General features: G+C 37.6%; 2 protein-coding genes across 2 annotated transcripts in view; one reads left to right on the top strand and one right to left on the bottom strand.

The window, feature by feature from the left end:
• The window catches only part of samd4a (sterile alpha motif domain containing 4A), a 52,983-nt gene extending 40,608 nt beyond the window's left edge, over window positions 1-12,375 (bottom strand). Inside the window, exons 1-2 of the mRNA XM_086143964.1 lie at window positions 12,257-12,375; window positions 10,596-11,290 (exon numbers count right to left, since the gene is read on the bottom strand). Coding sequence (XP_086000090.1) covers window positions 10,596-10,791 — 196 coding nt within the window. The 5' untranslated portion in view covers window positions 10,792-11,290; window positions 12,257-12,375. The remainder of the gene's footprint in view (window positions 1-10,595; window positions 11,291-12,256) is intronic.
• An 800-nt stretch (window positions 12,376-13,175) lies between these two features.
• On the top strand, window positions 13,176-26,510 carry ero1a (endoplasmic reticulum oxidoreductase 1 alpha). The gene is made up of 17 exons (XM_086143956.1): window positions 13,176-13,241; window positions 15,600-15,698; window positions 15,803-15,896; window positions 17,699-17,815; window positions 17,912-17,995; window positions 18,100-18,141; window positions 18,595-18,671; window positions 19,493-19,566; window positions 20,482-20,602; window positions 22,016-22,077; window positions 22,167-22,193; window positions 22,272-22,364; window positions 23,041-23,287; window positions 24,019-24,088; window positions 24,558-24,644; window positions 24,781-24,917; window positions 25,528-26,510. Exons 3-17 carry the CDS (start codon window positions 15,819-15,821, stop codon window positions 25,586-25,588), a joined length of 1,377 nt encoding a protein of 458 aa, XP_086000082.1. The 5' UTR covers window positions 13,176-13,241; window positions 15,600-15,698; window positions 15,803-15,818; the 3' UTR covers window positions 25,589-26,510.
• The last annotated feature ends 835 nt before the right edge of the window (window positions 26,511-27,345 follow it).

Below are 27,345 nucleotides of genomic sequence, written 5' to 3'. Positions count from 1 at the left end.
TGAGAACTACTGTAATTGAAGATCCACATGCCAACATTGATGCCAAAAGGACTGACAATCAACTTTATCACAAATGGAGACTAAGTTGCATATTTGAAAACATTTAAAATTCATTGTTATTGAAGGTAGTCAAGTCTGTAGGGCAAAAGATAATGTTTCGGTATAGGAGAGCAATGCCCACCCCAGCCGAGAACAAGGTTTACAAACACTTAGATGCTTAACAGCACAAGTATAGGTTAATCCAAATGTAACCTGACTGTGAGACCTCTTTTGCGCTATTCCTTGGAATTTTTCCTGACATACTCCATAAAATAACACTAAAATTTTAATCACATCAAAAAAGTATTAAACAAGTGAAATTTGGAGGATGTCAATGGAGTTAATCTTCACTTTTTTTGATAAAAAAAAAAACAAAAAAAAACCCTGTAGTCTTATCAGGCTATTTCAGGCAAATCCTGTAAATGCTGCTACCATGGAGAAATATCATTTCAAGCCAACTGTTTCAGGCTTGTTACAAAATATGCAGAATTAGATGGAAACTGTTTTTCCAATGTGATTTACAAGTTCTACTCCCAACACCTGGCCTTGACATCAGCACCTTTGGTAGTCTGCATGTAGACAGTCAACACAACTTCCTGGAGGAGTCTGTATGCGATGAGGTCATTTCCACCCACCAGGGACTCAAAGACTCTGTTGTATGGCCTTCACAGCAACTGTTGCCAAGGGACTTTCACTGGTTGAATCTGCTGATGTGCTTATTGCCTTCATGGCTAATAGGGTGTCAACCAATCAGAAGTAAACAAGTGCGGTCAGTGGCACGATGTCTCTCCACTCTCAATGTCCATTCATATGAGGACAGGAAGGCTACTACAGTCAGACACACAGATGAAACTGTTGCAATGTTTTGACTCACCTCCTTTAGTCAGGAAAAGTAAGCACAACTTTGCCAGGAATATATTTTCTGCCTATTAAAAAAGGTTGCTTAACTGGATATTATATGGCTGATTCAAAGATATATTCAAAGCTTTAAAGAGAATATTATAGTGTGTAATAAAAGAAAATGAAACATGCAAAAGAAAGAACGGCAAAAAAATAATATATTCATATTGCCAATTTAGTAAACTTCCAAGAAAAGCAAAAAACAAATCCAACTGTTACATATTCACAGTGGGCACAACCAAACCAGAAACAATCTTTCAAGTACCCAGATGTCAAAATAAGTGGCCTTCATCAATATCTTTTGATATTTGTGGTTTTAATTGCAATGTTCAGGAATCCTTTTCAGCTGAAATATAATGTTTTGCCGTGTTCATTCATGGAGTGTAAGCTCAAAAATCTGAGAATGATCTGCTGCTAAAATAAACAAAGTAAGCTGTTAAACATTCTAAGCACTGCATTGGTAACAAAGCATCACAATTACAGTTTTGGGCCAATTCAAAACATGCGGCAATTGGTTTGACAAAATTAACATCTAACTGTGGAAGTAAACCATATTTACACTTTAGGTCGCAGCCAAATCAAAGTCCTCAGTGAGGCTTGTACAGTAATCTATTGCTACACCACCTGCAATTGACGACACTGCTGCACAACTGGCCGACTTACTGGACAAACAATAGCGACTGCCCCGAAAACATATACATAACTGTCTTATAAGTGAAAGACACATCTCTCATCCCTGTTACGATACAGGCAGACATTAAAAGAACTATTGAGTCTGCACAGGAGATAATGGATCAGAATAAGCTCTACAACAAAGCCATTGTTACCATTTTACATGTTAAAATAAAATTCTAAGCCCTTCTTGGGTATTGTAGTGAATGAGAAATTTAGATTTAAGAACCACAATTTAACGAATAAGAAGTTTGAGTCACCCTGATTTGAATTTAATCACTGAGTCGGAATTTTCAAAATTTCCTTAACAGCAATAGTGATCTGCTTTATAATCTACCATTTCAGTACTATGTACCAACATTAGCCACTCCAGAAACTGCATGAGTGGTTTTGGTTATGAAGTATAAACACTGTATCCAATTTAATGTAAGGCTATGGTCTTTTCCTTGCAAAGACTGAGCATTTTAGTCCCAATCAAAGCCAATCTAAAACATACCCTGGCAAATCATGAATCCTAATTTTTCCAAAAGTGATACAACAAATAAATGCTTGGATGGAACTTGGAAAGTTTCATAGTTTGCCTCAAATCAAAAGTGTTGTTTCATTATCCAGTTATAAGCTGTTTCGATGTTCTTTGTGGTGTCAAGTGTCATAACTACTGGTCAGTTAACGGGCCTAAGAAGTCACATTTTCAAGGCTTATATTTATAAAGATTTGGTTACATTTTTCTAATAAGGTCTGTACCTTATGAAATATGGCACTGGATGGGTGATTCTCCTTATACAAGTATCTTTATATTCAGGCCACCTGCCTGAAAGGTCAGTAGGGATAGGAGTCAAAATTGAGGAAACACTATATGCCTGTTTGTCTGGTCTGCTCACAACAAGATTACACCGACTGATATCATCCCTATTTTCAGCCACACTTGTGTTTTCAAGCATTCTTTGTGCATTTCAGTGGAATTGTAGTAAAGGATTTATATCAAAGGGAGGAAAAGTTTTGCTTGGAAGACAATTTATTATACCTTACTAATACCAGTAGATACTGAGAATAATTGAAAAAAAAAACAAAAACATTATAATAACCAAAATCACTGAAAATGCTGTGCATGTAAAATACATAAAAACACAGACACACACACACACACATATATATATGTGTGTGTGTGTATATATATATGAATATATATACACACACACACACACACATATATATATGTGTTTATATATATATATATATATATACATATACATATTAAAAAATACATATCAATTTATTTCAAAGATTGATACTACAAATCAATATTTTATTTTGTCATAAAAATACAAAAGAATAATTGTTTGTTTTCCAAAGGAATGTTGGCAGACTCTAAATAAATGTATAGATAACAATATCAGATGTTTAGAAACACTTCTGTTTGATGGAGTAATAAGGACACCAAAACCATGTCACATTTACAAAGTCATTGAATGACAAAGAAAAACTTTGGTGAGCTTAACTTGGGAAAAAGAAAAAAAAAACTAATGGCACAAGATACGCAAGTTGTAAAAATCAAACCTCCTTGTGTCAAGTTTATAAAGGACAGAAGGATTCCATTAGAACTAAACCAGGGCTTTCCAAAGTTGCTTGATTGTAGAATACCTGCCTTCAGTGAATGCTATGACTGTCTGTGACGTGGCCTGCCATGTCTTACGGTGCGTAGCTTCCACAAGTAAACAACAGCTGAACTAGTTCAAACCCCCCTTCAGTCCATTCTCTTTTTACACAAACGCTTACAACTGACAAGAAATGGCCTTTGCTGTAGATGCAGAAAAGAGACAAGCCTTATTACGCTTTCCCCTCTGGTCGTTTTGGCAGAGTGTCTGTCCCCATTCCTGAGGTTCAGAACAAGTTCACAGAACACACCGTCAATTTCCAGAAATAAACTGTTTGCTCATGCGTGGGTGCAATGAAATAGTTTGGTGTTCAAAGCAGAGACAAGTTTTCTCTCTGTCTGTTTCTCAGTGTGACAGAAAGGCTAAAACAAAAACAAAAAAAAAACAAGAAAAAAAAAACAAGTTTTGTTTAACTTAACTGTCAACAGAACAGTTTTTGGGGACCAATCATAAAATGGACACTAAATTAAAGAAGGGAATTACAAATATACATTGTTATTTTTTGGGGGGAGCTCATCAATTAATACATTTAAATTTTGCTGATGGCATGTTTAAAAAGGCTATATAAGTAATGCTATTTCAGATTTCTCTAGAAGCATTCAGAATATTTCACAAGCATTTCAATAGAAGAGAAACTAAACTCTCCCTATTGGCAGACACTTTTTATTTTTATTTCTAATGCAGCATTCATTTTCAGACCTCATTTGATGATATACAGTATCAAATAACATGCATCTCAATATTGTGTTATTTCCCATTTTAAGCAATTCATCCCAACCTATAAAAAATAAATTTAAGAGTCAAAGATTTAACATTTTTCAGTTGTTCAGGCTTAATTAGTTTCTTTCATTACCCCCCTTCATGCAGCTTGTTTTATTTAAATGTTGGCTGGAAATCATCCTTCACTTCTGACAGTTATGGTGCATATTTTATATATTTTAAATCTATGAATGGCTTGGAGAAATGTATACAAAGGCCTGTGAGTGAAAATGACTTATTGTGTCAGTAAAACAAAAACAAAAAAAATCCTTTTTTTAATATATATAGTTTTAGATTTAAAAAAAAAAAGAAGTAATTGCGTGGAATTGAAAAGGATCAAGAGAGCAATATTAATTCATGACTTTTAGTAATAAAAGGGCAGCTGTAAATGGCAGTAGTATGTATCTAAGTGTTTACTTCTTTGCCCTACCAAGCCATTTTCTCTACCCCCTCCTTCTTCCATAACCGTGTACTCAGGAGACCCTAGTTCTGCTAAATGTGAAACCCGTTCTCTTTTTCCAATGTGACTTTTCCACATTTGCTGGAAAAGCCCCCTTCAAATTCTTGTGGAGTGCCTGACTCATGTGTGCTCCAACGTGCCCACATTCCTAGACAGTATCCCCAACATCTGAGTCGTTTACCCCTAGACCAAGAATGTCTGATTCCAGTCCAGGTTTTCATCAGACCTTGTTAAGACAGGGATTGCAACAAGAATTCATTGAGCAAACCAAGCCGTATAAAACTTTCCTTAAACTACTGTGTCATTTTACACACACAAATAAATCAGAAAATGTATGTAAAGTGCATTCTAATGCTTTTATAAATGGAAAGCCATTTTAATCAAGCCATTTTTGAATTTCCAAAATCCCTGATTGTTTAAAAGGTCCCTGCTTAAATCCCCTCGCAGTTCCAGAGCACTTTACCCTGGATCAAATTCACCAAAACACAAAAATTCAAACACTAATGGCAGCAGAGCCACACAAGGTGCTAGCCAGGCCATGAGGGGCAATTGGAGGTTTAGTGTGTTGCCCAAGAGCTTCAAACATGCAGGAAGGGCCAGGGATTGAACTGTCAACCTTCTGGCTGGACATCCGCTCTTCCCAGCGAGCTTTAGCCGCTACCCTCTTCCCTCCAAAGCTTGCATTTCTAAATGATGCTATTGCTTCAGAGTGCAAATAAAAAAAGTGTTTTCCTTTTGAATGCTTTGAGGGGGGAGGGGCACGACAGGAATCGGCATCTGCATATATTTCCAGTTGAATGCACTCATATGCACATTTTTAAAATCAATTGTCAAATAAGTTATTCTACAGAGATGTGACCTCAGTTGCATATCTTAGGCATACAGAACGTCTTAGTGCATCTGCATATTTAAGCAGACATCAAATATCAGCCACTTTTAAGACACATGGGTATCATCATTCACAAAGCCATTTATTCTGTATGTATACATTAGGATTTTCAACATGGTTTTAGGTAATTTTGTTTATTGATGCACAGTTGTTCTGAATCAGAGGCAAGAGGAGTAACAACATGATTACTCTTTAGAGTAACCCACTGAAAGGACTAGGTGTTCCAATCCCTGGTGTTTGCGTCCCTTCTAATGGGGAGGTCTTGGGATACGGTTGCTTTTCACATTTGATCAGTTATATTTACATTTGCACCTACTTGTGGGAGACGTTCTATGAAAGCACTTTACACTACCAACTCAAATACTTTATATGTTTACAGAGATTCATATCCCTTGATCGGATGTGCACCAAAGTAGGGGTGCGGATAAATTTACAGGACCTGGGGGATGGCTGCTGTGTAGCTTTACCAGCAGAACATCATCTGTCTTGTACCTCAGCATCACAGGGTGTTTGGGCCATTTATCACAAGATACCCTCCACTGAAGTAAGCCCACCATAGGTTGATCAAGCCTGTATGTGCATCCTGGTTAGCTATTCGCCTTGGCAGCCCAAGTGGTGTGACTTCGCTTCAGCCACAGCCAATGACCGGTCCTTCACTGGGCACAATTTGAGTTTTGAATACATAACTTAAGTTGCTTAAACAGAACAGCAACATTTGGTTCCCATTATTCATTATAAAATGGACAAATTTGAGATATTTGAATGTTTTACTTTTATGACTTCATATCCATCTTATTAAAGTATGTATTTATTTATTTGTAACATACTCAATAGAAAAATTGAAAAATTTCAAATAAGTATTTAGAATTTAAAAGTTAAGACACACAATTCTAATCTTAATTATCTTGAAGCAATGGATTAAATCAAATAAAGATTAATTCATAATTGAAGTCAGTGTCATGGAATACTGCTGGTCATCCCTACGCAGTGGCCCTTCACTTTGCACTTTAATGCTGCATATTCCAGCTCTGTTTTCTTTGCTCAAAAAGCAATGCAGATAGGTCAGAAGAACATCACATGAAAAGAAAGTGACGCTCTTAACACCAGACTCACTGATAGCCACTCCCTTCTACTTAGCCTGCTGCCATGTGACCTGTTGTCCTTTACACAGGACTCGGGTAGCAGAAATGGTCACAGGAACACTGAACTGGAAGAAGACTTAGTCTTAATTAAACCAAAAGATCAGGATATAGCAAACAGCTAATCCCAGTGTCTTAACAGTGTTTTAATAAAATGCTTTATTAATACAATTTATACAATATCAAAATTTGTGTGACCAATTTGCTAGTAATGACGAGGCAATTTTAATGGATGTCCTTTATGAAAGATCCATTTGGCATGTATTGTTTTGCATACAGCGTCATTTAAGAAGAAATGCAAAATATGGAAATACACATTGACAAAACGGTGACAATTCATTGAATAAAAACATTCTGTGATGTATCAGCAGAAACACTATTTTTCAATAAGATAGTGGCCCCATTGACCATGATCACATCTTACATCCCATCAGTCGCTGGGCCCCAAAACAAGGAAGCTTCTCAGACACTCAGAAGTAGGTCACTGAGGATTCCATTCATTTGTACACCACTTTCCAAATAGTTGCGCTTTTCCACTCAGCCCAAGGCGTCCAGCTGCATATTAACCCTTTAAGAGCTGGCAAGTTTAAATTAGCATAAGATTATTTAACCACTGCCTAGTGATGAGTCAAAGCTCATGATTTGCACAAACAGAGGTGTGATAGACTCTAGTGATGAGAAGTGTGTTTTCAATCTGTAAGTGATAAGTTAATTCATCACTAAACTCATTCTCCACAGCAACTTTATGTATAAAACACATTTTGTGGAGGCACTCAAGTTTTTTATTGCTGATTTTAATAATATTGTGGATTTCTCATATCCTATAGATTTTTAATGCAAAAAATTAATGTCTAAGTCATATTTTTATTCAGTATGTCTAGGCTTTTAAGAGCTTAAAACAAATATACATATATACATATATAATCAAATGTATGGCTGTATTTAATTGAAGCCTGTTTTTATCAACTTGAAGTTGTGAAAACATATACAACTCTTGATTTTAAACCGTATTCACACACAATTAGATTATTCCTTTAATACTTTTCTATGTAAAAACTGAGTTTGCCACATCTAAAATTACTATTGGTAAGACCAGCAAATAAAACATAAAATTTCTCAGGAATTAAAGACGAAATTCTTTATTAAATGAAACCAAAAAACTGCTTGATGGAAAAAGATAATGTTAAAATCAAGTGATAATGATACAGGAAAAAAAGGGTCATATTTTGGTCTTGTTAATTGATGCAGTCTTGTATGTAATCATGCAAACTAATAGGCATCCTGACATTTGCAGAATGATCTGTGACCGCTTAACAGTACTTATGACGATATAGCCAAGATCTCTATAGCATTATCTTTTTTTTTTTCAACTTTTTTCCACCAATATATTTTTCCTCACATTGCATCAAGGCAGACAATATGCATGCAGCAGTCTTTTTTTTAATTTTGGATTGCTAATGTTGGGAGGATTATTCATTTCACAGTGTATAAATAACGATATAATCAATTCTAACAATTACAGTATGTATTGTGATAAAATCAGTGTGACACACACACACACACGACTAATCTAAATGTCCATCAGAAGTATTAAAGCTGGGCCATATTAGACCTATGATATACGTTGCAATATCCTTAACAGGTTTTTTTTTTCCTAATGTTCAATATCATAACAAACACTTCTATCCTACAGCTTAATTAGATCATTTAATCCTGCTTGTTTGTCTTTTTTATTTAAGAAAACTTGACTATTACAGGTTTTCCTGGATCACCCAACCATCAAAACCAACTCAGTGACATGCATGCTTTTTTTGAACACACTACCAGTGTCATGTCCTGACATGGCGCATAAGTGTGCCCCAAGATTGTAAATTGCAATTTATTTGCTACAAACAGGATCTAAAAAAATGAAAGATTGTCTTTGTTTCTTTTTTAAACCTTATACACCCGCCTTGTGGAGGGGTCAGCTACAAGACAAGGGTTAAACAGAGACTGTATTTTCCTGCTTTTTACCATTGAGTTTTACGGATGAATCAGCAGTTGTCCTCCTTGTATACAGACTTCTTTCATTCATTTTTCTGACATTTAATCTGCATATAAACCCAATGTAGAACTGAAGAAAGGTTAAGATCAAATACTGTAACATCCCTGATAGTAATTGAATCAAACTGCTACATAAGTTGCACTGCTTGTGTGTGGTTAAGTTAGGTCAATCATTTGCAACCAGGAAGAAGGTACTGAGAGGATACCAAACATGGAGGCATAATATGATGAATAAAATCAATTCAATATCTTTGATATATGGCAATAAATAACACTTAAATATGAATCAAATTAATATTTTCTATATTAGGAGGAAAGTACTATCACATCTGTCAAAGCAAATGTTAAAAGAAATACTCGCCTTATCACCACTCCATATGCTATAAAATCTGTCTCAAGATAACCTCAACTTCCATCTTCCTCGACCTCAAAATACGGCTAAAATCTTACAGAACCCATGTTGAAAACACACTATCAAGGCCATTGTGAAAAATCACAAGAGAATAGGATAGCTTGTGCAAATATGGCACTGTGAAACTATAAGACCTCAAAAGTTCTTACAGTTTCATACAATGTTGTGGCAACAACTTGAGTGTCTGTCCATTTAACACATCTCTGCATGTCCACATACACTATGGATATTCCAAAGTGCTAAATATCAGCTCCAAGAGAATCCTAAGTCACTGAAACAACCAAAGAGATAATCTTGTCATTGGAAATTACCTCTATGCGAAACCACTTCAAATGTTAAAATTTCATTTCAAAGTGGACCATGGTAATATTCTATTATATTCCTCCCTGAGAAATGAGAATTCATGGAAAATGAAAATGGAATGACAGGCTATGTCTCAGTGGCAATTGGGTAAACTCCCTATTCAAGGATGCCTTTAGCTCTATATTACAATTAAAAAAAAACCTATTCCACTAAGTTGTCACTCTGACTCGAGTAGTGAGCATGTGTGGGGCACTGCAAGGCTTCTCTGTTTCCCCCAGTTACATCCACCATCTATTAGTATAGAGTAAGCCATCAAATGTAACTGCGTGCAGATGTTACCATAAGTATACAGAGATGTCCATTGACATGTACCAACAGGCCATGAATAATTCCTGCAAGTGTTAACTTTCTTGGCGATGAAACTAATTCAGATAGTGAGGTGCCAGCTCTCCATCACGACAGCACTGGATTTCATTTTATTTTTTTATGAATCCTGTCAGTTGCTAGGGTTTTTGTTTCCATGACCACGCTGCAGTCTGATGTAACAAAACCTAGTCAGATCACCCCATTGGGTGACTTGGCACAATACCAATGCAGTGGGCAGTGTAGGCTGGTGTGTCTTGCCAGTCATAGTGATAGGTTAAATGAACCCTATGAAATACCAACTTCCTCCTAACCATTTACTACGGGACTATATTTTATAGTTTCATCCAATTTATCACCCCTCATGCATCATCAGTAATGTTTTGAACACAAAATAGGTTATCAATGAATAAGCTTTCATTTCAAAATCCACAATTATATGTTGGCAATCTCAGAAAAAGTTTTCAGTGGAAATGAATTCACCATGTCCACTGACCAATGCTTTCTTTAGTGAATGAGCTATATATTCAGAAGCATTTCAATAAAACTGATCTGATTTGAGAGAATTATCCTCACACAACATTGTCCCTAAAATCCTTTTTAAATTTTTCAATACATGAAATTGTTTAACAAATTCCTTACATATTTCAGAATGTCTTCGGGAATTCCTTGATGTGGATAAAGGGTGACTAATATCCAACTTACTGATAGGATTTTCCTCATACAGTTGAAAACAAGAGAGGAAAAAACAATTTGTGATATAACTTATTATTATTATTATTAACTAACTTGCTAAGGTATTGAGGCAAATACTTTTAATTCTTGAAAGCAATACAAATAAGCATTACTCAATTGTGTTCAGGTATAAGAATACCGACAGAGACAAGTGTCTGTTATAGCCCCTTAATAGTGTCTCGGTAGAAAAAGTGTGTCTCAGTGTTAAAGAAGCAGGCCATCCTACCTGGGTTGTTGGCCTCCCCCTCAAGGACCTGCAGCTCAGTGCACTCAGCTAGGGAGTGCTCCAGGCAGAGCTGTAGAAATCGGGCTTGGGTTCGGCTAACCCGCTTGAGCAGGGACAGCAGAGCCACTGTTTGTTCACACTCATTCCACCCTTTGAACCAGCTGGCTAGCACGCCCACCTGATCACGAAACATCATGGTCTGTATGAAGGAGTGCAGGGAAATGGAGGCAGTGTTGCCGGGATAAGGGACCTTAGAGAGTGACTTTCACCACACTTTCTGCAGATGTTGTTTTTTGTAAAGATGAGGCTGGTCTTGGCAGGTCGCTGATATCTATATAAGCGCAGTATAGTCATTCATTCATTCACTCATTCAGTTGATGAGCTTTAGCGGAAGTATCACAATGCCATTCTTGGTTCTGTCAGTAGCCTCACAGCATCTGGTGCCAAATTGTGATTTCCCTCTGATGTTTAATATATTCCTGCTTCGGAGGTCTGCACACTATCTTCTCTTGTAATTTCCAGTGGAGAGGGTCGGAGGTGCTCTTCTAGCGCAGCATTAGGTGATATAAGCTGCTCTGGGCTATTTAGGCACTCCCATAGGTATTGCTATTTGATGAGTCAGCTGTCTTCCAGCACACACTGTCACATCACAGTCAGCCTTTTTGGCATTTTTCTTCAGGGAATCCCTCTAATGCCTGCAGGAGAAATGACAGTGGAGGAAAGAACGTCATTGCCCAGTGCGATTCCGTCTGTCATGTAAATTTGCAATTTATATCAGAGAATACGTTCCCTGTTGAAATGCGCCAGTATCCCTGTTGATTCAGCCCTGCAGACAGCGCAGCATAAAAAGACAGTCTTCAAAAACTCATGGATTTCTAGGTCGCCTCCTCAACGTCGCCTTTGCGCAGAGGCTTGTGGCACTCACCGCCGAGACAAAAATAAATAATTCTCGTTTTTGGTATCCACCCATCCCTAAAAATACAGCTGTCTATGCTGTTGGCACCGCATCCCGGAATTATCCAGAGGAAGGGAAACCGGGTGTCCGAAAACAACCGTTGGTTGAGCTGTTTGCTGTTAGTGACGACTTCCCTCCATATTTTTAATGAAAGGTTTTTCTTGTGTTGCCGAATTTCAACAGCGAGCGAGAGAAAGTGGTGACGTTTTCCCCGAAGGCACGGGGGGCGAACTGGGCGCAGACTCTGGCGAGCCTCCGCGGCTAACGCAGAAGCGCTAGCCGCTTTCTAAAACTGTCACTTTGCTTCATCAGCACACAAGCTATGACCATTGGCGGATGTGTGTATGTGTGTGTGTGTAAGACAAGTCTGCGAAAATGACTTCATCCCTATCAAACACATTGATTTGGAAGAACATTATACTTATCAGACCAGTGACATGATACATTTAGTTAGGTCAGCGACGACCTAACCTATTAACAAAGTAACTGACATTAACAATTGCGAAGTAACCGTCGTGGTTAAGAGCAAAAAGCTCGCCGCTTTGACAGGTAGCTGGTCTAATTTCTAACCGATATGTTGTTGTTAGTCTGATTTATTGTTTCGGCAGAAAGGAAGAGGGGTTACAATGAAAATACATTTATACAACTCCAGTCTGGACGTTTGAACGGATAAAGGTTAAGAAATTAGATCGCTGTTTGTAGCTACCTCCTGGTGCAGATCGCATCGTCGTTGTGTCTCCGGACAGTCGACAGGCTCTGTTTTTCGGGGAGCGGTGCCCCTTCACTCCGGGTCTGTGAGATTTGCCATCTTGACTAACTTTTCCCCCGTCTCTCCCCACAGTTTGGGCTACTCCGCTCTAAAGCGTCACCATCAAACTACAGGGAACAGTAGCTTTAGCTTCCGGTCATACTTTTCAAAGTATCCCGAGTATATTCTGTACTGTCAACTGGTGAAACAAAATACGTTAGTAGTGGCATTCACTTACTACGACTTCAATGGAAAAAAAAACACCCACCGTATCATAGTATTTTTTTTGTTTTGTTTTTTTCACAAACTTCTCATAGCGAGTGTAACTTGGGTCCCGTTCTATTCAGCGATACAATCCTTGAATCCTCGCCCACTTCGATGGAATTGAACTATAATTAACAAACTATTTTCATAATTCAACGCACCTGTGCTCATTTTATCCCTATAGTAACATTGACGTACACCTGTTGGTTGCTCTTGCTTTCAATGTTTATTGACAGAAACTGGCGAGAGAATAAACCATGGGGGAAGACAAACCCCTTTCCTGAATGATAGTTATTATCATGCCGAATGCGCCTAATGCGTTTATTTTGTTTATTTTTTTCTCGTGTAAAAAGTGTATGCTATGTATGTTAATGCAGCGTATATAATATCCCACATTAACATACATAACACACTCACATACACATTACAATATGTATGTGAGAGAGAGGGAGGTTGGAAATTCTTACACTCTATATGTCCAACGCTTTTATTTTGAAAATAATATAAATCCGTTTTCGTGTATGTCCCGACTGCATTGACTTCGGGAGGCTCAAGCTACTCGTTTCCACATGCTAATCATTAACAGCGGAGCATGACGTCAGGGGCTTGGCAGCGCGAGGAAGCACCAAAATAGAGGGAGCGAGACCCTACAACGGAGAGCCAGTGACCGAACAACACGGTGAGAGAATGTGAGGAAAAGAAACGTTTCCACCCAGGTGAATGTTCAAACACACATATCCCTACCGAAACTAACTTTCAAAAGTTTGTATGACAGAATAAACAAGTTTAATAAAGTTAAAAAAAGGACGGCTCGTGCGCACTATTTGCTCTCAATGCAAACGCTAACTGGGTGTCTTGAATGTTCATGGTATTTTCAAATCTAAGTTCTAAGCAAGGCACGACTGATTCAGAAGTCTGCTGATTTTATTATATTTATATATCTTCGCGTTTGTTGTTGGTTTTAAAAACTTGGCCTATCAATAAATCATATGCGAACTATGTCCAGTTTTGTCAAACAGCCGGACGCGGAAATCGTTCAAATGTTGATATTCGGTTGGATATAGGATGTGACGTCAATGTAGGAACGTTTTATATCAGGCGTTTGTTACATGCAGACAGCTGACGTAAATGTGTTCTTTCGAAGTGAAAATCCGGCGTCGTCTAAATGTAAACACAAGTCCACAGAACGTCTTTAGCCACTGATGTTGTTTCCCCGTCAAACTAAAATGTCATAGTATCCTGACATGAAACTGCTGTGTGCTTCAGATTCAGGATCACAGTTGCTTTATTCGCCATGTAATTTTACAACGACAATGAATTTGTTTTAGTTAACGGTGCTAAACAGACAACATGTAACGGACTTAAAATAAAGTGAACAGAAAATGAAATCAGGGCGATCGTGGTTGGTTGGACTGGCAAGTTGTGCTAAGTAGTGTATTAGAGTGGTAGGGACAGTTGATCAGTGTAACAAGAATTGGGGAATATTGTTTGTAAGTTTTCCCACAGTATTTATATACTCTGCATTCAAAAAGTATCAGCATTATATATTTTACACCCAAAGCGTCCAGTACCGCAAGACATTATTGGTAGATGATCGAACGCGTTCGTGCTGTACGGAGGTGCAGCACGAACGCAGAGGTGCACTTTTTACGAAAAATTCTTGCACGACTATGTAAACATAAATTAAAGTCCTTGCTACTCTGCACGTCATTTGTCGTGACGTCACAATGGGGTTGCTAAATATTCCACTGATCTCAGGCTGAATGTGAGCGCATTCATACCTTATCAATGTTTCAGGGGAATAAAACTCACACATGAATTGTTACCTTCCCTTAGACGTCAATCACGTTTTGACACTTATTAAGACATAGTGTCCAGAGTACAGCAGAAGATGAGTTTGTGAGTCTGAATGAGTTTAATTTCAAAATATTCTGAAAAGTTGTCTTTCATTGGGTTTAAATGAAGCCAGTGTGTTTCCCGGGCTTCCTGTTTGCCTTCGCTCCAGCTTTTCATGCCCACAGTGGATTTATTCAGACACACAGCGAGCGGAAGCTGCCGGCCTGGGAGGACTTGAACTTCGAAATCTGTAATGAAGGCGACACCATAGCTTAGATTTCCAATGAAACCCGAAGACAAACAGTATCACTTTTTTATTAATTGGTCAAGATGGTTTCACTTGAATTTTAACCCAAGAACACAAGAAACATAACATGCAGTGTATACAATTGACAATTCACAGGATTGTAATGTTTTTTTTATACAGAAAAAGATATTTGTTTTGTTTTTATATGAAAATAAATCATATCTTGGTTCTACTTTATTAAAGCGAATGCAGCGTTTGTGATCAACACTTTGCTCGTTAGGTCTTACTGCTGGGGATCATGACTTCCATCGCCACTGTGTGGGCAAGTACTTGTATTACATCTGTAGGTGTGGAGACATAACGCTGCTGCGAAAGTTAACCAGAAACTTCTGGCGCGTCAAACTGTCACGACCTCTAGAAAAATACAAATAAAACAAGCAAACAAAAACTCCACTAAAACTCCACTATGATACTGAAATACTTTAGATTGTGTGAAAATCACCAGATACATTAGAACATACCAAAAATCCGTCGTGCCCCATATAATCTAGAACGACAAAATAATTTGGAGTCAAGTATTTTACTTTGCAGATTTTATATTTTATATATATTGCAGAAATATTATTTTCTGCCTAGGACTTGCTCCCACATCTCAACATATTAACGGGAATGTACTTAAGTACTTTACTTTATCCGAACATACACTTCTGAAAATATTTTCCAATATCCAGTTGTTTCAGTCGTCAGTGCTTTGCATACATGTCACACACTTACCTTAACATAATCAAACAAAACAAGCGTTAACATACTGTATTTTGTGAGATTAAAACTAATAGTCACGTCATAGCAATCCAGCACATTCTTCACTTTTTATACTATAACAGTCCATTTTGATCGTACTTATGTACTTAATATAGAGTAGAAATTTGATTTTAAGTACATATTTTTTGTCAGAACAAGAGGATGTTTGGCTGGCTGTGTTTGGAACGGGCTGGAGGATGTGAGTCCTAAGGTCTCGTCGTCCAGTCACGTCCCTCACGTCGCGGACTGGAAGTGAGGACACATCCGGAAATTGAAAGTCCTCGTTAGATCAGCGCGTCTACGCAGCTTCTGTTACTTGTCCTTTTGTTTTCTTCACGTCTCAACGCCACCTGTAGACGCGGGGAATTTGCAATGTGTCGTTGGGTCTTCCTCCTCCTCTTCTTCCTCCTCCAGATGTACGGCTCCGCAGATGGCAGCTGCTTCTGCCAGGTGAGCCCTTCCTCGTGCCTGCTCAGGAAGCCCCCTGGCCGAGGCGCGTCACTCGCGTTTCCCCTCGCGGTTAATAAGTAAATCTCGGCTTATTTTACTTTTAATCGGGCGCCGTTTGCATCCGTTGCAGGAGGTCTTCCAGTCTCTTGTCACAAGAGATTTCCCAACCTTTTTTTTGAGACATATTTTACGTTAGAAAAATCACACGGCACAGCACCAAATGAATATGTCAAACACGTTTTTAATGATACTGAGTGAAACTGTAGTCTCAATTTACTTCGTCTCTCTATTTGTTTAGTCTGTATTATTTCCATGCTTGGAAAGCCCAGCTCACATAGGTGTGTTGTGGAGAAAGGGAGCCAGAATTGGGAACTCCTTAGCCACAGTCAGCCAGGTGTATCTACCTGTAGCTGTTTGATCAGCAGCAGGTAAGTACACAGGTCAATTCACTATTTGTTGCCATGTTGTGGAAGAGCATGTCATTGTTCTGCCTGTCATTGCATGATATCCACAAGGATAGACGCAGGAAGACACATTATTTGCGTTGAATAAATAATTTAATGGACCAATCAGGTGAAAGTGAGCGTTTTTCAACGGCACAACTGATGGTCTCTCAGGGCACACTAATGTGCTGCGCTACAGTGGTTGGGAAACAGTCACATTGCTCCGGTGGATATTTTCACATAGTCGTCAGATCAGTTAAAAAATCAGCCAAGAAATGACCTGAAACTGTAATGACCTGAAACTGTAATGGCTATGAAACTGTACCATAAGATGAAAGTGCATATCAATAGCCAGTTAATTTCATGGTACTATGTTTAAACAGCTTTTTTTTAAGTGTAAAAAATGTGATTTTGCTTACTGGAAGCAAATCTGGTTTGGGCGTTTTATATATGATGTACCATCTCTGTGAATTCACTTTGTGATTTAGAAGTGCCCACAATTATATTAATAAAATTCATAAAAATGGAAGCATTGAGGAAAACACAGAAAGCAGAACTGTCGTAGCAGACATGTAGATGTTGAGGTTCTCTTTGGGAGCAGCGAGGGTGGATAGGATCAGGAATGCATCCATTAGAGAGGTAGCACATGTTGGATCTTTTGGAGAAAAGGTTAGAGAGGCCAGACTGAGATGCTTTGGGTATGTACAGAGGATGTATAGTGAAAAATATTGGTGGAAGAATGCTGAGGTTGGAACTGACAGACAGGAGGCGTAGAGGAAAACCAAAGCCATGAATGTCTGTGGCAGTTCTCTGTCATCCAGGTCATAGTGATTTTTTGTCAAAATCTTCTTTTTGTGGCAACGAGACTTGAATTTCTTTGGAGAGGACATGAATTTAGTTGGTGTGAGAGAAGAGAAAAAGAGGATACTGAGAATAGGATTAGATTTAAGAGGTGGATTCGCGGTGGTGACTCCCGAAGGGAATGGACAAAAGGAATAGAAGAAGTCAGAAATAAGTAGCCCACACAATTTCTTTTATCGCAGTTGAACACATCTATATAAATGGTGGGATAGACTTTCTCTGAATGCAACTGCTCAGAGTAAATACAGCAAGCATTTAAATTAAAATGGAATAAAAATGACCCCTCTCTTCTAAAGACATACAGTTTATTTGTGTTTGTATTTTGCAACTGTTTTTTAAATACATCTAATTACATGTTACAACATAAATCCATATTAAAATGGACGTTTGAATAATGAGGTATTCATTTTCTGTCCCAAGCCCTAAGATCAGAAAATATCATTAACTTTAAAAAAGTATGGACAGTGAACAATCTTTTGTGTTTCTTTTCTCCAACAGGTGACCGGTAATGTGGATGACTGCACCTGTGATGTGGAAACCATTGACAGATTCAATGACGCACTTTTTCCCAAACTTCAAGCCCTTTTGGAGTCTGATTACTTCAAGTTTTATCAGGTTGTTTGCCTTTTCATTTGTTGTCTTTGTGCAAATAATAAAACCATGAAGAAGTTCTGAAAAATCAAACACTGAATTAATATGGATCCTATGCAGGTAAACCTGAACAAGCCATGTCCCTTTTGGTCAACTGGCAGCCACTGTGGACTAAGGGACTGTGCTGTGCAGCCATGCTCTCCTGTGAGAACCTTAACTGACCAATGTCAACCCAAGAAGCTGAATAATATTAATTTACACACACCCCCGCACACACATAAACTGACTTCTGTTGTGTCTGCATACAGAATGAGGTACCAGAGGGAATACGATTCTCCATTCACGACAAGGTTAGTCTGTGAGTACAGTTGGAATGAAATACCAAAGACATTCCCTGAATTCTGCACCCATTATAGTAATGACTTGTTTTTTTGTCACCTTTATTGCCTGTAGGTGTCACTAAATACTCAACAAATGTGGGAATATTTCTACTTGCAAGCCCATTTTAGTATTACAATTCTGGGGGATTATGATTCTTTCTTAGTTGCTTTTACAGTTTAGGATGATTCATACAAATGTCTGGATGGATGTAATTGATTGGGGACACATGTTCTTGAGATATTGAGTATTTTTTAACTAAAGTTCCTATTTCATTAAAATATGACAATATAAGTAGTTAATGATGGCTATAATGGCTGTGAATGAAGTGAATTTCAACATGTTTTTTGAATAACCAAAGAATAGAACATGTTTGGATAGTCACATGTATTAGGTTATTACACTGGATACATGTCTGTTTTCAGTATTCTGCAGAGGCGAATGCACAGTTGCATGAATATGAGAGGGCTGAGTATCTTGGAGCCGTCGATGTCTCGCTGAGGTGAGCAGTGAGAAATTGGGTACAAACTGCCTAAGATTATTTGATAACTAAAGAACTGCAAGGAATTTATTCAGACATGTGCATCGTGTATTTGCAAGTGTATTTGCAGTCCATATGTCCTCTATTGTAAGTCGCTTTGGATAAAAGCGTCTGCCAAATGTAATGTAATGGATACATTGTTACAACAAATGGGAGATCATAAAAATGTCTCACTTCATTTAATATGAACATAACGTAAGGAAATACAAACTACAAAAACTAATAGGATTGTGACTCTTACCAAGTCTCTGTGCTGTGACTCTTTGCTGTGATCATCTAGAGATTCCTGGTCAAGAACTAATTTTTTTCAAAGTAACAACTCTGTGTTTGTGTGTGCTGTATTAATCAAATCTCTTGAGTTATGAGTTATAGTTATTGTAATAATTAGATACTTTGATTTCTAACAATACACACTTAGTTGATGATTATATAGAAGAATTGGGATCACAGTTTTTTTTCTTTTTTAAAGTTGATTTTGCAGGATTCCTTAGTGTAGCAACAAGTCTGAAACATAACATACAGAAAAAGCATTTGTACCAAGACATGAGTAGATGCATTCATTCATTTGAAAGCTGATTTGCATTATGAGCTCTTATTGTAACACTTTCCGTCCAGTCACAGACACACTGTTTTATACCTGCACCTTTACATCGAGCATGAATGCCTTATTAATTTTGCCACAAGCTGTAAACATAATCTAACACATATACACTGCATACACCCACAATAATCGGTACCTTGAGCCAAAAAGAATCACCTAAGGTCTCTGTTTTCTCAATCAGTGATGAGACCAGGAGGGTTCTGCAGGACTGGAACAAACACGATGAGGAAACCAAGAACTTCTGTGTGATAGACGGTAACATTCAGTCAAGACATTCAGTAAATCACTAAATAAATAACTGACACCTTTATTTTTCTCTGTGTTCTGGAAAGAATAACCCTAAATTATACAATCTGTCGTGTCACTTTATAATTTATCTAAGAATGGTATGTTATGAAAAAGAATAAGTAATACATCAAATTCAAAGGAAAAATAATTGTATTCACAGAATTATTAAGTATACTTATTATTAAGTAAGCTGAAAAAAGCTTTTTAGTGATCAGAAATGCATAAGGATGTTCTTTCTGCTTCATTTGTAATTTAACAAATGGACACAGTTTTGGAAAGGTTTAAATTAAAGAATCATCTTTGTTGTGTACTATAAACCTGAAATAGCACAGAAATAAAAGTTTTAAAATGCAAATAAATGAAGAAGAAAAACAAAATGTTTTGTAAAAAAATCACCTAAAAATCAGTGACAAAGAATCTAGCAAAATAAATGACATCAAATTAAAGAGATGTTCTCTAAAAATCCACACAAGCTTCCTGGAAATCACGTGTTTTCTTCACTTTGTTAGGATTTGGGCAATACCTAACAATTCTGATTTGAAGAATATGATGTAAGGAATACTCCTCAAGAAAATTAATTTACCTCCCAAGTGTTCTGATTTTTGAAAGTATCCTGATATACAACAGGAATTTACCAATTTGTGCAATAAAGGCACACATGTTGTTGTTTTGTATTTGTGTTTTTCCCTCTTAATACTTGTAAAAATCTCCTAATCTCTATGGATTATGATGCTACTGTCCAATACATTTTTTATGCTTTGTTGCTTCCTACGCTTCCTGTATCCCTCCTCCTTCCACCATCCATCTCTTCTGTTTTCATAAATCTCAGCTGAAAATATTATCATAGCAACAAAATCAGACTAAAGTGTGCTTGTTTCCCAGATGAAGAGTCACCAGACTCCCAGTATGTTGACCTGCTGCTGAATCCAGAGCGCTTCACAGGCTACAGAGGCCCAGAGGCCTGGCAGATCTGGAACAGCGTCTATGAGGAAAATTGCTTCAAGTAAACATTAAGACACACCACAGTATAAATCAATTACCTGTCAGATTATCATTGGCAGGGATTTCATGCTTCTGGAAAATACATGGCCAACATTCAAAGTGAAACACAAGGAGAATACGAGAGCAAGTAAAATGCCTTGGAGAATATTGTTTTACTAAAAAATGTTACCCTCAGAACATATCCAAAATATATCCAGATATGTTTGGCATCTTCCATTTTTTAAACGGTTACTACCGCTTTTTATAACTTGTTGTTTTTAGGTAAAGACTAAAATAACCCTTCTAACCCAGTGTGACGGTTATGCATCAACGTTACTAGACAGCAGCCTGACCATCTGTGAACTTTCTTCACCTCACACTGTTGAAAAAATAAAATGACATAGCTTATGCAGGAGAGAGTTGCTGTTTTAGTGGTGGGCAGAACGAGAGGTTCCTCATGACACCGTCTCATATGCCAAATATGACATGGATATTACATTCCGTCTACATAAATGATTTAAAAAGTTGATGCAATCCCCTAAGATTAGGTAAATTACAAATGGAATCTAATTTAAAAAATGTCATTGTCAAAAATGTTGAATTTCCAAAATGTCTGTGTATAGTTATACGGTTGGTGGAGCCAGTCTGTCATGGCTTTAACTGTTATTAACAAACCATGGCGGCTGTGCTAATATTTATCAACTAGGCGACACTAGGAGGGTGTAAAATCTAAACTGCAAGGGAGGACATAAGTATGAAGTGATCATGCATCACAGCTCATGTTTGCCTTCCATCACCTTGACTCAAACATTTCATCATACAGTTTCACTTTTTTCTTTACATGATATGAAGTTATTATTGTGATTCTGTCAACTTGAAAATACCTACATCTGTCACATTTTTAGTAATTACATGCATATTCATCTCATTTTATACTAAGTGTGCTTGTACCCTTTTCAACTTAATTTTGGGTTACAGTATCCCTGATCTCACTGGGACAGTGTACTTAATTTAGCCAGTAGTTCTAAGCAGAATTATAGCACAAACATTAAGTATTAGCCACTCATAGCCTTGGAAAATATTGTGATTTAGTTCTGCTCTCCTCATACAAAGCTCCTGCAACATAAACATCATAAATATTGAAGCAATGCTAAGAACCTATTGTTGTTTGTAAACTCCATCTTAAATTAGAAATTGGATGGTTTGAGGTGTCTCGATCAGTCATTACACAGCCAGCCCTTCCTCCATTTGATTACCACCTGTTCCTCCAACTTTAAGATTTAACGCTATAGATGTACCAGCCTCTTTTGGATACCAAATTACTCAAAAAAAAACTGTGTGAACTGTTCTCTGATAATTAAGTCCATGTGTTTATTTTAGTTTTAATTAATGCTTGTTTGTCACTCTTAAGAGCAAAATTTTATTCCCTCAATAGACCATATAATATTAAGCGACCACTGAATCCAGAAGTACTAAAGAGCAACTCTAGACGGGATGGTGAGATGCTTTTACTTTTTTATGTAATTGTAATTGATGTGATATTGCCTGTCACTTTATTTCATGTTTTCCAATGCATTCATCCACAGCAAGGGCTTTCCACAGTTGGCTAGAAGGTAATCTGACTTTGCTTTAATAAGCTAATTCAGAGACTGTGGCAGGGAGATTCACATATGAACCTTTGTCTTCCTCAGGTCAGTGTTTGGAGAAGAGGGCATTTTACCGTCTCATCTCTGGCCTCCACACCAGCATCAATGTACACCTGAGTGCCAGATACCTTCTGGATGGTAGGACTCCTCTCCTTTTAAATATGCTCTATAACTTGGTTGATTCAAGCATACATCGTAACCATTACTTCATCCACCCTCAGTCTTTTTCACTTAATAGTAAACAGCAACCTCCAATCTGATCCTCTGATCCTAGTGAATTGAAAAAAAAAACAATTACCGGAACTGTGTTTTTTTCACTTTTTGGCACAGAAGATTGTTGTTGAGAAACAATTATATCCCAGAGAATATACTGAGTTGACCTGGAAGTTAGCCAAAATTTTAATACATTTTTCACTAGTTTTTAGATAGTAATTTTGTAATAGACAATTTACTTTGCTCATGTTCAAACTGTAGAGGAAATAACGTTTGTCTGACAGAATGAATACAATAATACTAAAGAACATTGGTTATTGGTACACTCTTGTGGATAAAATTGGTATTTCAGTAGCAAAAAAAAAAAAAAACACTATTTTCTCTCGCCTATAAGGTATTTTTCAAGTGGCAAACAAAAATAGCCACTTTTAACCAAAGTCTCACATTAAAAAGCACTTGAAAATTGTCTTGTATTTCATGCTTCTTCTTCATTTCTGAAATATAATAACCAACCATGAAAAAGGGGCTGTAGAATGGGCACTATTTTACAAAGGATCGTATGTGTATAGTTCAATTAGCTACTGATGCCTTCTGCCTACAGATAGTTGGTATCAGAAGAGGTGGGGTCATAATGTGTCAGAGTTCCGGCAACGTTTTGACTCTAAACTGACAAGTGGCGAGGGACCGAAGAGGCTCCGCAATCTTTACTTCCTGTACCTGTTGGAGCTGCGAGCGTTGGCCAAAGTTTTGCCGTTCTTCCAGCAACCATCAGTCAAGCTGTACACAGGACAGCCACAGGAGGACCACAAACAGAAAAAGCTACTGCTGCAAATTCTGCAACAGGCCAGGTCAGTCTGGGACACAGTAGTGGTATTCCTGCTGCTCTCTCACTCTGACATTAAAGTCAATACTGAACTTTGGTTTTTCAATACATGGGTCAGGGAGACAACCCATAACACTTTTGATAATGATTGATGAAGAAAAAACATGATATTCAGATGACAATTTACAATATAGAATCACATTTGCTTAAGTACGAAGAGTCATCGATATGCATGTGACAAAAGTTGATGTATACTTGGATATAATTATTTAAGAACAAAATAATAAATGATGTTCAAAATGTTTAAGGTAACCTTGACAGTGACATTATATGGATTTTTATTTGGGGAGGCACACAATAGAGACATTATTCTGAAATAAACATAAAGGATTTGAGTACACAAGCAACACCTCTTCCTATTCATTTGATTGTCTAAAGAAGCATATACCTGCTTTTTTTGATTGATATTTTTCTTATTTTGAACAGGAAAAATCACAATCCTGGCAGATATTTATCTCCTCATAACTTTCTAAGAAATATATTGCTTTTTATTTGTCTTCATTAGTCATTTTTAAATCAGCTTTGCATATTAAATAATTTAGTAAGCCTATTTCTAAGATGCAGATGGAAGAAGTACTAATTGTGTGTGTAGTGTATTTGGTGATAAGGCCATGAGACTGGCTGTACAAATGAATTTCAGTATTTTCTTGTGCTGCTGTCATGTTTATTGTGTGGCTATGTGTTGTTTCACTCTAGATCTTTCCCTCTGCACTTTAATGAGACCGTGCTGTTTGCTGGGGATGAAAAGGAATCAGCCAAACTGAAGGTCAGCAATTATTTCAAACTCTGCTGAGTCAGGCACTACATTTTGTAATACATTTTTCTTTGTTTAACTGTTGTTTGTTACATGAACGTAATAATTTTTTGGACAAATGAAATCTGGCATTTGACCTTGACCCCAAAAAAGAATTTTTTTCCTGTCCTTGCTCTCATCATAAAATATACATCAAATGTATTTTCTTGACAGCACTAGATATGTAACAAATATCAGATAATTCATATGTATAATAATTTTCTGCTCCCAAATATAGTCAGGCTATAAATCCTGCTCATATCAGCTGATTTTGCTCATTGTGTTGGTAAATGCACTGAATCACAGATTAATATGGATTAAGTAAGGGGTAAGCCAAGATGATAAATAAACCCTATCCATTCAATTGATTTGGTGTGTGTGTGTGTGTGGGTGCGTGCGTGCGTGCATGCGTGTGTGCATGTTTGTGGTGTTTTAATGACAGGAGGACATCAGGCTGGCCTTCCTTAATATCTCCAGAATCATGGACTGTGTTGGCTGCTTCAAATGCCGACTGTGGGGCAAACTCCAGGTGAGTGGGGCCTCAGTCCCTGCAACAAGACCCTCTGCTGGAAGACACTTGCTGATTTTTACTGGGAGGCTTTGGAAATAAATACTTCCCTGCTGTGCTGGATTGTGATGTCCTGTTTGTTCCCTCCCCTCATCAGACTCAGGGATTAGGTACAGCACTGAAGGTCTTGTTTTCAGAGCAGCAGATTGAAGCTTTACCCACGTCTGACACCCAGCGACCCAGATTCCAGCTCAGCCGGCAGGAGATAGTCTCCCTCTTTAATGCCTTTGGAAGGTGAGAGTCTGAAACATGCCATTGGTGGAACATCTTTTTATTTCAATTTCAATGGCAGTCAAGATATCTCATTATGAAGGAGAGAGAACAGGAAGGAGAGATTTAGAAGTTACTGGAGAAGTTACTGAAAAAAATCGACAAAAACTGCCTGAAAATGGGAATATGACCACAAATGTATCAACCATTTGTGGATTTATGCCTATATGGCATTTTACTATTACATGTAGATAATATCACACATATTCTATGTGTGTGTGTGTGTGTGTGTGTGTGTGTGTGTGTGTGTGTGTGTGTGTGTGTGTCTGTGTGTGTCTGTGTGTGTGTGTGTGTGTGTCTGTGTGTGTGCATATACTACGCATTTGTTTTTATGTATTTGTTTCTTTTAATGCTCCACTCAAGCAGCAGCGAATATCTCTTATGTACAGTTAGGTGTCACAGTGGTTTTGTTGTTACTCTACTTTTGCAAGAACTTGTTTAAAACCAAAAATATCACATTTTGATTAGGAGTATTTTTCCCAGAGTGTATTATTATTGATTTTTTGTTATCTAGTTGTGAAAAATGTGTGCAGGTCTTGAGAGATAACTGCACTTTTCTTCAAATGTGTCTCAGGATTTCAACGAGCATCAGAGAGCTGCAGACCTTCAGGTTGCTGCTACCTGAAGAGCAGTAACAATTGCTCCGTCCAAAAGTTTTCTTCAGCCAAAGCCACATTTTGTCTTCAAACATGGACCTTAATGGCAGCTGCATGATTCACAACCAACCGTGGCAACTGCTCAGCTTTCATCTATGCTTAGTTTTCACAAGGAAATAAAACTAATTATCTTTAATCACAATAAAGCCTAACACGTCAGCTCTGGCAATGTGATATCCTTTTGGCAGATGTTAGGTGTTTGTTCTGTGAACTTGAAATTTCTGCTATGTGGAGCTACTGCACTCAACTGGGATATTATTCGCAGAAACAGTTGCTAATGACAAAAGTAATAAGTGAACTGCATGCTTGAACTGATTTAACAAATTAGTGCACAAGAGCTGTTTTTTTTTTGTTTAAAACTGATTTTCAGATTTCACTGGATCAAAATGTGAGTACAATTAAAGCAAGACAAACAAAACTAATGCAGGTGCAAGATGTTCGTAGTAACATTTCCTGTTAGAAACTCTGTACAGTTTGGTGTACAAGTTATTGTGACATGCGTTTCCATGTAATGATTTTGACAGCAAGTTTTAATGACCATCATTGTGTGACTGTCATGAGTGTTGTTTGTTTGTGTGTCAACATAATAGCAGTGTGCGCTGGGTTAGTGGTGCCTTCATGTACACCTCGGAAACCTTATCATTCAGGTGAAGCGCGATGACTGTCTTTTAACCACTGTTGTAAATATTTTTGTGGCCTTCTGATGAATTTCAATGTCAAAACTTACTTATCTGAAATAAATAAAGATTCACTGTTTTTAATGTGTGTATAGTAATATCGATTCATGAAAGCAATTGCCATTGCTTGTGATGACACAATTTTCCGTTTTTGCTATTTCACCTTTGCAGGACCAGTAAAGATAATTGAATCATCTGGGAATTGAGTCCATAGTAAATATACTGAGCCCATAGTACATATAAAAAGAGAAGTAATATGTTCAATTAGTCTTTGCAGAAATGTAAAAATAGCCCCCCAAAAAAAAAGCAAACGAATACAGGGACATTTGATATACTTTATGACATGGCAGACATGAGGGTTGGTTTTTAGACAAGTAAGGACTATTCCTATATACATCCACCATTGGCAATATTCAGGGGATCCCTGAACTTGAGGTGACAAAAGCCAAATATGCCATATAATTTGCTGCAGTACACTGGGATAATGCTAATGTAAAAAATTATGAAAACTGATAAGGCATATCATTCGAAGGAAAGGTGTACAAGACAGTGGTGAGGAACAGTTACAATGACGAAAAGACAGGAGGCAGAGCTAGAGGTCGCAGACATGAGGATGCTAAGGTTCTCTTTGAGAGTGACAAAGATGGACAGGATCAGGAATCAGTCCATCAGAGGAACAGCACATGTAAGATGTTTTGGAGAAGGTCAGAGAAGTCAGACTGAGATGGTTCGGTCATGTGCAAAAGAGAGATAGCAAATATATTGGTATATGGATTCTGGATTTGGAGCTGCCAGGCAGGAGATCTCAAGGTAGACCAAAGAGAAGATTTATGGAAGTAGTGAGAGGGGCTATGAAGGTAGTTGGTGTGAGAGAGGAGGATACAGAGAATAGGGTTAGACGGAGAAGGTTGATTCGCTGTGGCGACCATTGAAGGGAAAAGCCGAAAGGCGAAGAAGATAAGGCACATCATTCAATGAAGTTAAAAACAACTTGAGTCGCTAGTATTATCATCCTGGAATTTAGAATTATTTCCCTGGAAAAACAGCAAAAAGTTTACT

The sequence above is a fragment of the Fistularia commersonii genome, chromosome 3, assembly GCF_037954325.1.
Source record: "Fistularia commersonii isolate RoL2024-O1a breed Wild chromosome 3, RoL_Fcom_v1.0, whole genome shotgun sequence".
Classification (NCBI taxonomy): Eukaryota; Metazoa; Chordata; class Actinopteri; order Syngnathiformes; family Fistulariidae; genus Fistularia; species Fistularia commersonii.
The sequence above is the reverse complement of the archived record's forward strand: the minus strand, read 5'-3'. Positions and strand labels throughout refer to the sequence as shown.

Coding starts and splice junctions, on each gene's coding strand:
- ero1a (XM_086143956.1), top strand. CDS start 15,819: ATGTGTCGTTGGGTCTTCCTCCTCCTCTTCTTCCTCCTCCAGATGTAC. Junction 18,672..19,492: donor GCCGTCGATGTCTCGCTGAG/GTGAGCAGTGAG, acceptor TTTCTCAATCAG/TGATGAGACCAGGAGGGTTC. Junction 19,567..20,481: donor GAACTTCTGTGTGATAGACG/GTAACATTCAGT, acceptor CTTGTTTCCCAG/ATGAAGAGTCACCAGACTCC.